Source organism: Typopeltis vanoorti, chromosome 2 (assembly GCF_054136105.1).
Source record: "Typopeltis vanoorti isolate ZY-2024b chromosome 2, IOZ_Tvanoo_1.0, whole genome shotgun sequence".
Lineage (NCBI taxonomy): Eukaryota > Metazoa > Arthropoda > Arachnida > Uropygi > Thelyphonidae > Typopeltis > Typopeltis vanoorti.
The window spans coordinates 61,680,852-61,692,902 of record NC_143550.1 but is presented as its reverse complement, the minus strand read 5'-3'; the positions used below and the strand labels follow the sequence as shown (position 1 = coordinate 61,692,902).

Below are 12,051 nucleotides of genomic sequence, written 5' to 3'. Positions count from 1 at the left end.
GAAGTAGAGGTGCTTATTATTACATAATTTTAATGCTAACACTGCCGTAGAGTTAATTGGCATATCGGTCCATGTGTTACGAGAATATGCAAGAGAATTAGCACCTCATTCTGCTACAAAACTGTCTAACTTAACCCTCGGTTCTGGTACAGTTTTTCCAACAGAGTGGAAAGAGGCAAAAACAATTCCACTGCGTAAGGGAAGATCGAAGACAGAAGTAGCAAATTATAGGCTAATTAGCATATCAGGAGTGTGTGGTTAAGTCTCTGGAGAAATTGATAAAAATTAGAATTAAGGACTGAGTGGACAGGAATATGATACTTTATAGGAGTCAACATGGTTTAGTAAAGGGTATGTCTTGCCTTAGTAACTTACTTTCTATAATAAAGTATCAGTGGAGTTGGATAAAGGAAATTCTTACTTGGTGATACCGCTAGACTTTGCAAAAACATTTGGTAGGATTCAACATGGATCTCTGTTGCATAAATTGGGCCAAATGGGAATAGATCCGAATCTGATTTGGATTACAGAGTGACTAATGGTTGGATATCAGAGAAGTTTATGGAGGAGCTGAGTCCAATAGAAGGCAGTTGATTAGTGGTGTACATCAAGACTCAGTACTTGGTCCTCTGTTGTTTAAGTTGTATATTAATGGTGTTGGAAGTTTATTTTTCACTTGGTTAGACTATATAATAAATTTAGTTTAATTCTTTATCCAAGTGTAAGCAAACAAAGTTTGCGCCTGAAAATATCTTCAGGACTGGAGTAAGGTAGTGCAACACCAGACAACTCCAAGCAAAGATAGACCAAGCTGTCATCACTCCTTGTCTCAGTATCTCCCATAATGCAAAGAACATCTCTTTGCATTATGGGAGTATTCATAGGAATATTCATGTATCTCACGTGGAGATATTAAGGCAAGACGCAAGTCGTTGCTGACTATAAGGGTGAAGCAAAATGCTTTTATAATCCCTGCTATCTGATAACGTTGCTGTGTAAGGAAAGGTTTAGGAACTAAGTGCTCTCCCTGAGTGGGTGCGATTTAAAGATCTTCATTTGGAAACATTATTTGCTGCTTGTTGTACTAATTCATTTGGATGTGAAGAGGATGCTGAGAGGAACTTTACTGCTGAAGACTGCAGGAAAGAGTAGATGTAGGGGATATTTGTATCCTGGTGGAGTTGGACATTTCTGATATACCATTGTGCGTTTAAGATCATGCGGAGACATTTTTTTTGCACTCTCTGTAGTTTGAGGATATTTGTACTTGAGGTGTGGCTCCAGGCTGGGGATGAATAAGTAATAATGGGTCGAATCATCAACTGATAAAGGAGCAGTTTTATTTTGGTGTCCAGCTTGCTATTCCTATTGAAAAGAGGGTAAAGCTGTACAATAATTTTTGATGCTTTTGTACATGAGGCTTGTATATGTGGACTGAAGGTTAGTTTTCTGTCCAGCAGTACACCCAGATATTTGGCTTCTGCTTTCCAGGGAATCTTGATATTAAATAGGAAGATGTCGAAGAGCATGGCGATACTCTTCTGATGGTTTACGTGCAATGTCCATTCCGAGAACCAGTGCTCTAATCTTTGCAGGTTTTCTTGAAGTTTCTTAGTGACAAGGTGCGGTTTAATAGATCTGGTTAGCACAGCTGTCTCGTCTGCATATAGGGCAATGGTAGATGACATTGGATTGTGCGGAATGTCCGCCATGTAAATCGTGAAAAGTATCGGTGCCAGTAGGGACCCTTGAGGCACTACTGCCAAGATTTGTCGATGGGTAGAAAATATATCATTTAGTTTGACTTGCATTCGTCTGCCATTAAGAAATGGCTTTATAATTTGGACTAGATCTAATGCAATGCCAGCAAAAATCAACTTGTATAGTAGTCCAAAGTGCCATAATTTGTTGGACGCCTTTTCTAATTCAAGAAGAACTGCTCCGGTGTATTGGTGCCAATTGTAACTTGTGGTAATAAATTCGATTAGTCTATGAATTTGTTGGATGGTACTGTGACACTGACAAAATCCAAACTGTTCTGAAGGAAGGATGTTTAATTTTTTTACTGAAAGTTGAATTCTAGAAAGGATAGCTTTTTCTGCTATTTTTCCCCAAAATAGAAATCAGATTTATGGGACGATTACTTTGAGGCTGCTGAGGATCCTTGCCAGGCTTATATATAGGAACTACGTTTGCCAATTTCCATGCAGAGGGAAAGTACTTAAACCTGAACATAGCATTTATCATTGTTGTAAGATGTACGATGGCCTTTCGGGGTAGCAGTTCAATAACTTTGTTGGATATGCCGTCAGGCATGGAGCTTTTTTATTCTTTAAGTTCTTTATAATGTCAAAAATTTCAGCTGGAGAAGTAAGTGTGAGTTGGCTGGTACAGGTATCAGGCCGTTTTATGCGACGATTACTTTGAGGCTGCTGAGGATCCTTGCCAGGCTTATATATAGGAACTACGTTTTAACACGTGTCTGACGTGGCGGTGGACTTTGTAAATATGATTGAAATTTTGATTATCATAAGAAGGGCTACACTGTTTTTCTAAATTTTTAACTATAGTTTCGGCTTTTTCTGCATCTGTGTAAACAATGCTCAGATCAGATTTGAGAGGAGGAAGAGATTTGTTTTTAAGTTTTAAAAGAGGTATACCGTGAGTAGACATATCGATACAAAATAAACACAGAGGAAATAATGCGCATTACTATCCCTTATGTACAAGGCATCGGTGAACGTATAGCAAAAGTTTTAAAACCACTGAATATTTTTGTTGCCTTTCCACCGTTTAGAAAAATCTCCACCTTTCTCACTTCTCCTAAGGACAAGCTTCCACATCTTAATCATCCAGGTGTCTACCAGATTCCGTGCTCTTGTGGATTATCTTATTTCCGACAAACGGGAAGATCTGCCTCTATTCGGCTAGAAGAACACCAATCCTATATTGAATACTTTAAACCTGAAAAGTCTGAACTTTCTGAACATGCCATCTTCACTAGACACAGAGTTCATTGGAGAAAGACAAGAGTTCTTCACAAAAGGCAGTTTCTCATGGAAACGCCTTTATAAAGAAACATGTGAAACTCTACCTCATTCTCCTAACTTAAACAGATCCGACGGCTTACGTCTATCCCCTTTATGGGAGATAGTACTTTACAAATCAGCTAATCTTTCCTAACGTTTTATTGTATTAATTTTTTTTTTTTTTAGGAAAATTATTGACCTTTTTAGTTATCTTACACCAGCTACTTAGGTGGCGCTTTTTGGAATTGTCAGTTAGTGTTTAATTTTGAGCTTAATATACTGAAGATGCCTGTGACACACACAGGCGAAAATTATACTATTAAATAATCTTTCTACATGAGTTTTTTCCGTTATTTATTTTGTATCGAGATTTGTTTTTGTTTTTGATGTTTCTCAGGAACTTACAGACGGTTTGATCACCAGGTGATATGGATGCTAATTTGTCTTCCCATAATTTGTTTCTGTGGGCTTTAAATGCATCTCTCACTGCACTGTTCATTTTGTTGAGATATTTTTTGTATTGGGGAGCTCTGATATCTTTTTCTTGCTTTCCTTTTTTCACTGATTAAGTGTGAGATACTAAAGACCTTTGAACTTAATTAGTTGATAGACTGAGTCCTTGACTCTTTAATCCCTTCATCTACATTTTAGGTTGTGGGTGATCAGATTATTTTGGGTAATTTACTCGCTCATTGTGAGCATTGAGGCTGTATCAGCTTTCTCTTGCGATGGAGGATTTCAGTTTTTTATGTTTGAAACGATCTGAGGGCTTGTAGTCCGATGCCTGTCGAACTAGCTGATTTGGGTGATAATCCGTGATTGTGAAGAATTTCTCCGCAATGCCTGTCATGTAGTTCTTAATAATCTGGAAGAGTGGCTTCTTGATGTAACTGGATGTTTCTGATGAACCATGGGGCATTAAATGCCATTCTTAGGCATTTATTCTGTATTATCTGAAGTCTGCTGATGTTGCTTTTAGTCGTGTGACCCCAGGTTGGAGAGGCATAAGTTAGTTGCGGTCTGATTAACGATTTGAAAAGGAGGATTTTCTTGCTTATGCTTAGGCAGCTGTTCTTATTCAAAAGTGGATATAGCTGTGCTATGGTGACTTGCCTTAATGGCGACACTATCCATATATGACATGAAGTTTAGACGTCTATCAAGATGAACTCCCAGATATTTGGTAGAATTGCGCCAAGGGATGATTTTATCAAAACATTTGTATGCTTGTATTCGGTTCTGCTTTACGACTGGTGAAAAGTACTGCAGAGCTTTTGTTTGGATTAATTGCGATACGCTCCTTGGTGTACCAATCCTCCAATTCATTGACTGCTCTCTGCAGCTTGATTGTGGCCAAGTGCGGACGGAGCGATCTGGCTATAATGATTGTGTCATCGGCATATAGAGCGGTGATAGCTGGAGACAGTTTGGGGAGATCTGCAATGTATATGGAGAAGAGTAGGGGAGATAGCAGAGAGCCTTGAGGGACTCCGGCTGTGATTCTCCTCTCTGTAGATCTGATACCGTTGAGTTTTATTTTAAATTTTCTGTTATTTAGATATGATTTCATAATTACAACTAGTGGTAATGAAATACCAACTTCGTGTAGTTTAGAAATGAGTGCGTGATGATACACTCTATCAAATGCCTGAGTGATGTCCAGGAAAACTGCGCCAGAGTGTTGGTGCCTTTCATACCCTTGGGTTATATGCTCGATAACTCTGTAAATTTGTAGCGTTGTGGAGTGATATTTCCTAAAGCCGAATTGTTCATCTCGAATGACATGGTTAATAACTCTTGCCTCTTGAACCCGTGTGAGAATAGCACATTTGGTTATCTTACCTATGCATAAAAGAAGGCTGATTGGTCTGTCATTTTCAGGAAACTGTGTATTTTTTCAAGGTTTGGGAATTAGGAAAACGTCAACAATTTTCCATCGCTCTGGGAAATAATTTAGCCGAGGATGGCATTAATGATGGCTACCAGATGCATAACCCCATTGAATGGAAGTAACTTGAGTACCTTTTTTGTTATTTCATCTGGACTCGGAGCCTTTTTGTTATTTAGCTTTCTTAAAATCTCACATATTTCTGTTGGTGACACGGATTTGTTATTGGATTGGAGTGAGGCATTTTGAATTATTTTACGCACTTGGGTGTGGATTTTACTTATGAAATTTATATCTGTATTGATATAATTGGGGCTGCATTGTTTTTCTAAACTGTCAGCAAATGCTTCAGCTTTTTCCTCGTTGTAGACAACATTAGATTCACCTTGGATTGGAAGAAATGCAAAACGCTTTAAACCGAGTGATTTCATCATTTTCCATATTGATTGATCCTCTGTGTTTAACTGGTGAATTTTTTATTCCAGAATTGGTTACGGTGGTCCTTTAGGGCATATCGAACCTGGTTTGTGGATACTAAGGCAGAACGCAGAACGATACTGACTTGATGGGTGACGCATAAATGCTTTTCATATTCCCCTCCATCTGAAAAGGAAAGTTCTTTGGGTGGAGAATTATTGAGCTTCAAGCTCGCCCTCAAAGGGCAATGAGATTAACAGTGTTCAGCTGAGCATAAAATTGACTTGGGTCTCTTGTATTTGCAGAAATCTGCTTCATTATAGTCTGAAGCTTGCTTGATTAGGGGTTTCAGATGATTAATTGTCCTGATGAAGACCTTTTCAGCTAGGTCGTGAAGGAGAGATGTGATGTAGGGAATGTTGACTTCTCTGTGAATTTGGAAGTTTCTGATAAACCACGAGACATCCAAACTCATTCTCAGGCATTTGTTCTGTATTCTCTGCAGCTTTTGAATATTTGTGTTCGAAGTGTGACTCCATGCAGGAGATGCGTAAGTGATGACTGGGCATATTACCATCTTATATATGAGTAGTTTGTTCTGAGTATCGAATTTACTTTCTCTGTTGATCATGGGGTAGAGCTACGCTATTACTTTGGATGTTTTTGAACTTATGTGTTTTTTAATCGAGAATTGTAGTTTTTTAATCGAGAATTACGCCGAGATATTTGACTGTATTCTGCCATTGGATTTTAACACCTAGTAAATGTATATCATCCTTGATTTAAGGCTTTTTTCTAGTGAACAGTATGGCTAAACTCTTCCGTGGGTGGTCTTGGATTCTCCAGTCCATCAACAATTTCTCTAGTGTGTGAATACTGTTTTGGATCTCAACCCCAAACTAGCTATCTTTTGATAGCTAGTTTGGGGTTGAGAGATCTTGCTAATAAAGCAGTATCATCAACATATAATGCAGTGATTGTTGAGCCTGGGTTTTGAGGGATATCAGCAATATAGGTAGAAAACAGCAAAGGGGGGCCAAGAGTGAGCCCTGCGGCACTCCCGCCAGAACCTTGTATCTGGTTGATACAGTTTCATTTATTTTGACTTGCATGTATCTGTCTCTGAGGTAGGAGTGAATTATTTTAACTAGATTACTAGGCATATTGAATGTGATGAGCTTGTAGAGAAGACCCTGATGCCACACCTTATCAAAAGCCTTGGCAGCATCAAAAAAAAAAAAAATACTGCAGCTGCATGAAGGTTCCGGTTGAAGCCTTTGGAGATGTATTCGATCAGCCTGTCGATCTGTTGAATGGTGGAGTGTTTTTTTCTGAATCCAAATTGCTCATTTTGGATTATACCTAGTTGGTCCGTTTGTGATTGAAGCCTAGTAAGGACTACTTTTTCTGCGATCTTTCCAAGATTAGACAGAAGACTGATAGGTCTGTAGCTTTCAAGGAGTAGATGTTTTTTCATCTCTTTGATTGGCGTGATATCCTCTATCTTCCATGTTAAGGAAAGATACTTGAGTCTGAGGATGGCATTAATTATGTTGACTACAGCGCAATGGCTTTTCAGGGAAGTAGTTTGATTATTTTGTTTGTAATTCCATCTGAACCTGGAGCTTTATTGTTGTTCAGGTGGGTTATAATATTTATAACTTCTGTTAGAGAAGTGGGTGGGAGAGGTTCTAGGTTATCTTTTTGTTGTGTTATGGCGTGCCTGACTAAGCGGTGAATCTTGTAGATGAGATTGATGTTCAAATTTTCATGAGAGGGGGTTGCATTGAGTTTCCAAGCTGTCTACCAGAGCTTCTGCCTTTTCCTTGTCAGTATGGGCTATCCCCATCTTGGTCTGAATTGGGGTAAAAATTATCTTTTAGTGCGAAAGGTTCTCTGAAACTTCCAAATGGAGTTGTCTTCTGGATTTAATTTCGTTAGCTTAGATTCCCATTCTTGCTTTCGATTTTTTTGGAGGGCTTCTCGGACTTGTCTGATTAATTTATTCAAATTATTTTTATCTTGAGGGCCTCTTGTGTTATGACACCTCTTTCTGGTTTTGTTTTTCAGTCTGATTAAATCCATGATTTCCTCGGGGATCCGTCCACTTGGTAGAAAGACTGAAGTTTGGGTAACTGCCTTTATTTCATTTTGATTTGACTGGTAAGGTTGTTTGCAGCCAATTCTATCTCCTCTTTAGGGTGAATAGCAGGGCCTTGGCCAACGTGATCAGCTAGGATTCCTAAGAGTTTTTCCCAAGATATGAAAGAGTGGAGAGTGGAGAATTGTTCTTGACCGAATTGAAGCAGAACAGGGTTATGATCGGACGAAAGTTCTTTTATTGTTTCCAGCTGATATTGGTATCAGATGTTTTTGAGGATGGCTATGTCAAGTACATCTGAACTTCCAGTTGAGCTGTGATGGGTGGGCTCCGTGGGTCCAGTTACAACAACAGAATGTTGCGTTGAGTCATGGTTTAGAGTTCGACCTTTGCCGTTGAATGTGGAGCTATGCCAGGTTGTAAGTTTAGCGTTAAAGTCACCACCCATGATGATGGAGTCTGTGAAGCCGAGAATGGTGTCCAAGTCAGATACTAGTAATGGAGTGCTGGGTGGATTATATACAGCATAGAATTCGATACTGCCAGCATTGTTAGTATGAACTTTTATGCCTGTTATCTCTAGGTTCTTGGGTTGTGGATTAGTCAGAACATTGTGCCTTAGTTAGTTTTTAATGTATATAGATGTTCTCCTCCGCTTCTGGTGAGTCTATCTGTTTTGTACATAATATAGTTCCGTAATTTGAGGTTATTAACTGGCCTAAGATATGTTTCATTTACCAGTATTATGTCAGGATTGTGTCTGTGAGAGAACTCTTGCAGTTCTAGGATTTTGTTACTCAGCCCATCGGCATTCCATGCAGTGATCATGAGAGAGTTCGGATGGAATTTTCTTTATTCATTATTGAGGGCTGTCAGAATTGAGTGGGTACCTTTGTAGGAATCTTTTCGTGGAGGATGGCAAAGGATTTGTCATGCTGAATTCTTGTAACATGGTAGCTAGTGAGGCAGTTAGTGCTGATGTTAGATTTGAGCTTATATGATCATGAGATGGAGCAGCATTTGTTCGTTCTGCCTCTGCATAAGTTTTAGACATTTGTTTCCTTTCTTGAGTTGTCAAGCTGGAGATAATTTGAACTGGGGTGTGACTTGCGCGGCTGTCTTGTGCATTGCTGAAACGTGTTGGAAGGGTAGATTTTGCTGACCCTCGGTTATTTGGGTGTGTAATGCATCCCTTGTAGTTGGTGGGGTGAGGTCCTCCACAATGGCGCATTTAGCTGGAGTGGATCTTGGTTTTGTACACATGATGGTCTGGTGGCCATCGCTGCATTTTATTCACGTATAATTTGCCTTGCAAAGTTTTTGGGCATGGCCAAACCTTTGGCATCTATAGCACGGCCCAGCTCTCGACTTTTTCCTTAGTGGTTCAGTAGAAATTCTGAGGCCACAGATCGTTGTCAGTTCATATATCTCTTTCTGTGTCTTATCAATTTCTGTGACTACCAGTGGCATTAGCCGTTTTTCTGCCTTGAACATCCTGTTCACTTTCACTGGTGTTAGGCTCCGACTCATAAGGTCAGCAGCGATTTCTTCACAGGTGACACCTTCGGTTTCTCCGTGAAGTACTACTTTGAGATTCTTTTCACTGGGTAAAGCAAAAGTGTGATATGGAAGACTTCTGTTATCCATTAATCGTTGTCTGCTGTCTGTGGTTAGTGACTGAGGCTGGCTGGATTTTGACTACTTCATCTTGATTTTTAGCCCAGGAATGAGAGATTTTATGTTCCCTAAGGGTTGGTGTGACAGTGGTCCATTTGTCCTTGTCCCGTAGTATTACTGGTGGAACCTTTTCAGTGTTCCTCGGGACATCTGATGTTGGTATGTCTTCATCCATCTGGTCTTCTATAGTTCTTCTTTTATTAGAGTGCTCCTTTTGAGAGATGTTTTGACAGGCGGATTTTGGGGATAGAGCAGCAATGAGTTCATCTTGTGAGATCTCATTCTCCTCCTCCTCTCCATCCTGATAATTAGAGTGAATATATTGTTTTATAAATCCTGGCCAGTCAGATTCTAACTTGCCTATTATAAGTTTGAGTACCTCTAGAAACTGCTCCTTATTAATGATCTGGATCTGTTCTTTGATGTTTTCCATGTCAAATTGGCGATTTCCTGCCAGCAGAAATTGGTTAATAGCAGTATAAATAATCCCGCAAGGCTAGGGGCCTGCCAGCAAAGTATCCCGTAGACCCTGTAGACCTAGATGGACTACTAGCAGTGTGTAATCCCGCTGGGCTTAAAGCCTGCCAGAAAGTGTCATGTAAACTGAGTTGGTTTACTAGGAAAGTCTTGTTGCAACCTACTAATTGGGGAAAAGGTGTATCAATATCTCACTTGGCCACAGTTTAGAAACCTACCTCCCTATAAAACCTTACATCTACCACTGGTCCTCATTGTGGGTGGGGCCTGCTGGCCATTTGACCTCTTGCACATTTTGTGCAGAGGGGGAGACAGTAGGAATCACACTGTGTTAGCACCAGTGCAATGTGAGATTACTGAGAATATTGTATCCAATGTAATCAGGCTCAGTCTAAAATAACACGTCCGTTCTCATCAAAAATCGCCATTCCATTCATTCTATCACTATTCCATTATTCGATCCTAGATACTAAGGCAGGACGCAGGACATATATGGCGCATTGGGTGAAGCTTGACGCTTTTCATATTCCCTGTTGTCTGTTTCGGGAGCAGTTATGGGAGAGATTTGTGAGCTATTTTAGCTCGCCCTGAGTGGGCAGAAGTGGTTATTCGTCGTTGGGTGTTAGGATGGCTTTCGGTCTTTTATGTTTCCAGTGGTCATTACCATCATAGTTTCCGGCTTGCTGTATTAGTTGGTTTAGATGCGATTGGTTTGGATGATTTAGATACTAAGGCAGAAGCAATAGGAGAGGTCATATTTACCTATAGGAGTTGCCAACAGGTGTACCACCTTATTATTGAATTAATCTGGATTTAGAGAAAGATGTTGGAAGTTTATTTTTCACTTGGTTAGACTATATAATAAATTTAGTTTATCCTTTATCCAAGTGTAAGCAAACAAAGTATGCGCCTGAAATATCTTCAGGACTGGGGTAAGGTAGTACAACACAAGGCAACTCCGCGCAAAGATGGACCAAGACCAAGTAGGTAAATGGTTGTCTGTTTAACGTGACTAAATGTAAAGTGATTCACTTTGGAACGATGAGATCACATGCTGAGTACTATATTAATGGAACTGAACTGCAAGAAGTTGATGAGACAAGGGGCTTGGGAGGGAGGGTATTGTGGACAGACAGGCCATATTGCAAATGTGGCAAAACAGTACATTAAACTACATGTTTGTTGAAGTACACACTGACAAGCAGGGATAGGGAAGTTATTGTTTTACTTTATAAGGCATTAACACGGCCATATCTGTATTATTGCGCTCAGATCTGATCATCTGGATTCCTTGGTGATGATGATGCCGTAGTGGAGAGGATTCAGAGGCGAGTAATAAAGATTGTTTCAGGCGTAGAATGTTTCCTATGAAACATTCTACGCCTGAAACAATCTTTATTACTTGATTGATGGTTTGTGGGCTCCAAAAACTAACTGATAGGCGTAAGAGAGGAGATGTGACAGAAGCATGTAAGTTATTAAACGGATTTTATAGAATTATTACTGATAACTTTTTTTCTGTACAGTGCAGGAAGGAAGAGAACGAGGGGTCATCCCTGTAAATTGTGTGGTTAACAAGCATGTAGAACTACATTTTTTGCTTGGAGGGTGATGAGTGTGTGCAATGCGTTGCCAGAGGTGGTTGTGAGTGCTTCGTCTGTAAATGAGTTTAAGATGTATGATAAGTGCTGTGTGAATAATGGTTAGTGTATTAATGTAGGGTCTCCCTTGATGGAGACACTGCAATAATAATAATAATAATAATAATAATAATAATAATAATAATAATAATAATAATAATAATAACCTTTTCTGCAAATTGTGTCTACGAAACTAAAGACGACGGAATCACATCATTGGTTAAAAAGATTTGATTCCTAGTGCTATTGGTAATTTTAAAAATAGGCGGAGTTGTCTCTTCAAATACGTCACGACCCGCCAAATTTAGATGGCTTCAAGGAGATCGAAGTAGTGGTGGAAAGATTTTGTCGATATGTATGTGTGAATTTTCATTGATGCGACTGTTTGTCTGGATGATGCATAGGTAAACAAAAAAAAATATATTTTTTTTTTCGTGCAAGATTTATAAATTTGCATTCGATTGCTTAAAAATAGTTTTGTTGATGAAGCTCAGTCTTTACTGATAGCTAAGAGAAAAATGTTTTCCGCTTATTTACTCGATCTCGTTCGTATGACATTAAAATGTTATGATTATGAAATTTATTTTTTATTTTGTAAAATAATTTCATACGGATAAAAATTATATAATGCTTGCGCATTTAAATTATGAATTGGTCTCCTCTGATATTTGAGAAAATAAATACAAGTTACTATAATGTATACAATAGTTCAGCTGATGTTTATCAATAAATTAATGTTTCATGCGTGAAAAACCTTAATAAAAATATAACTTAATGAAATGTTTCTGTAGACTGATGTTATTATTATTACATCAAATCTTC

General features: G+C 38.9%; 1 protein-coding gene across 2 annotated transcripts in view; it reads left to right on the top strand.

Annotated features, from left to right (window-relative positions):
* The first annotated feature begins 10,982 nt into the window (after positions 1-10,982).
* LOC150109078 (uncharacterized) overlaps positions 10,983-12,051 on the top strand; it is a 324,345-nt gene continuing 323,276 nt past the window's right edge. The window contains exon 1 of one of the 2 annotated variants that reach the window (XM_090411522.1): positions 10,983-11,059. In XM_090411522.1, the coding sequence (XP_090267648.1) occupies positions 10,999-11,059 (61 nt within the window). In that variant the 5' untranslated portion in view covers positions 10,983-10,998. Of the gene's footprint in view, positions 11,060-11,526; positions 11,634-12,051 lie in introns of those variants that run through there. The other variant, XM_090411531.1, reaches the window with a different exon arrangement.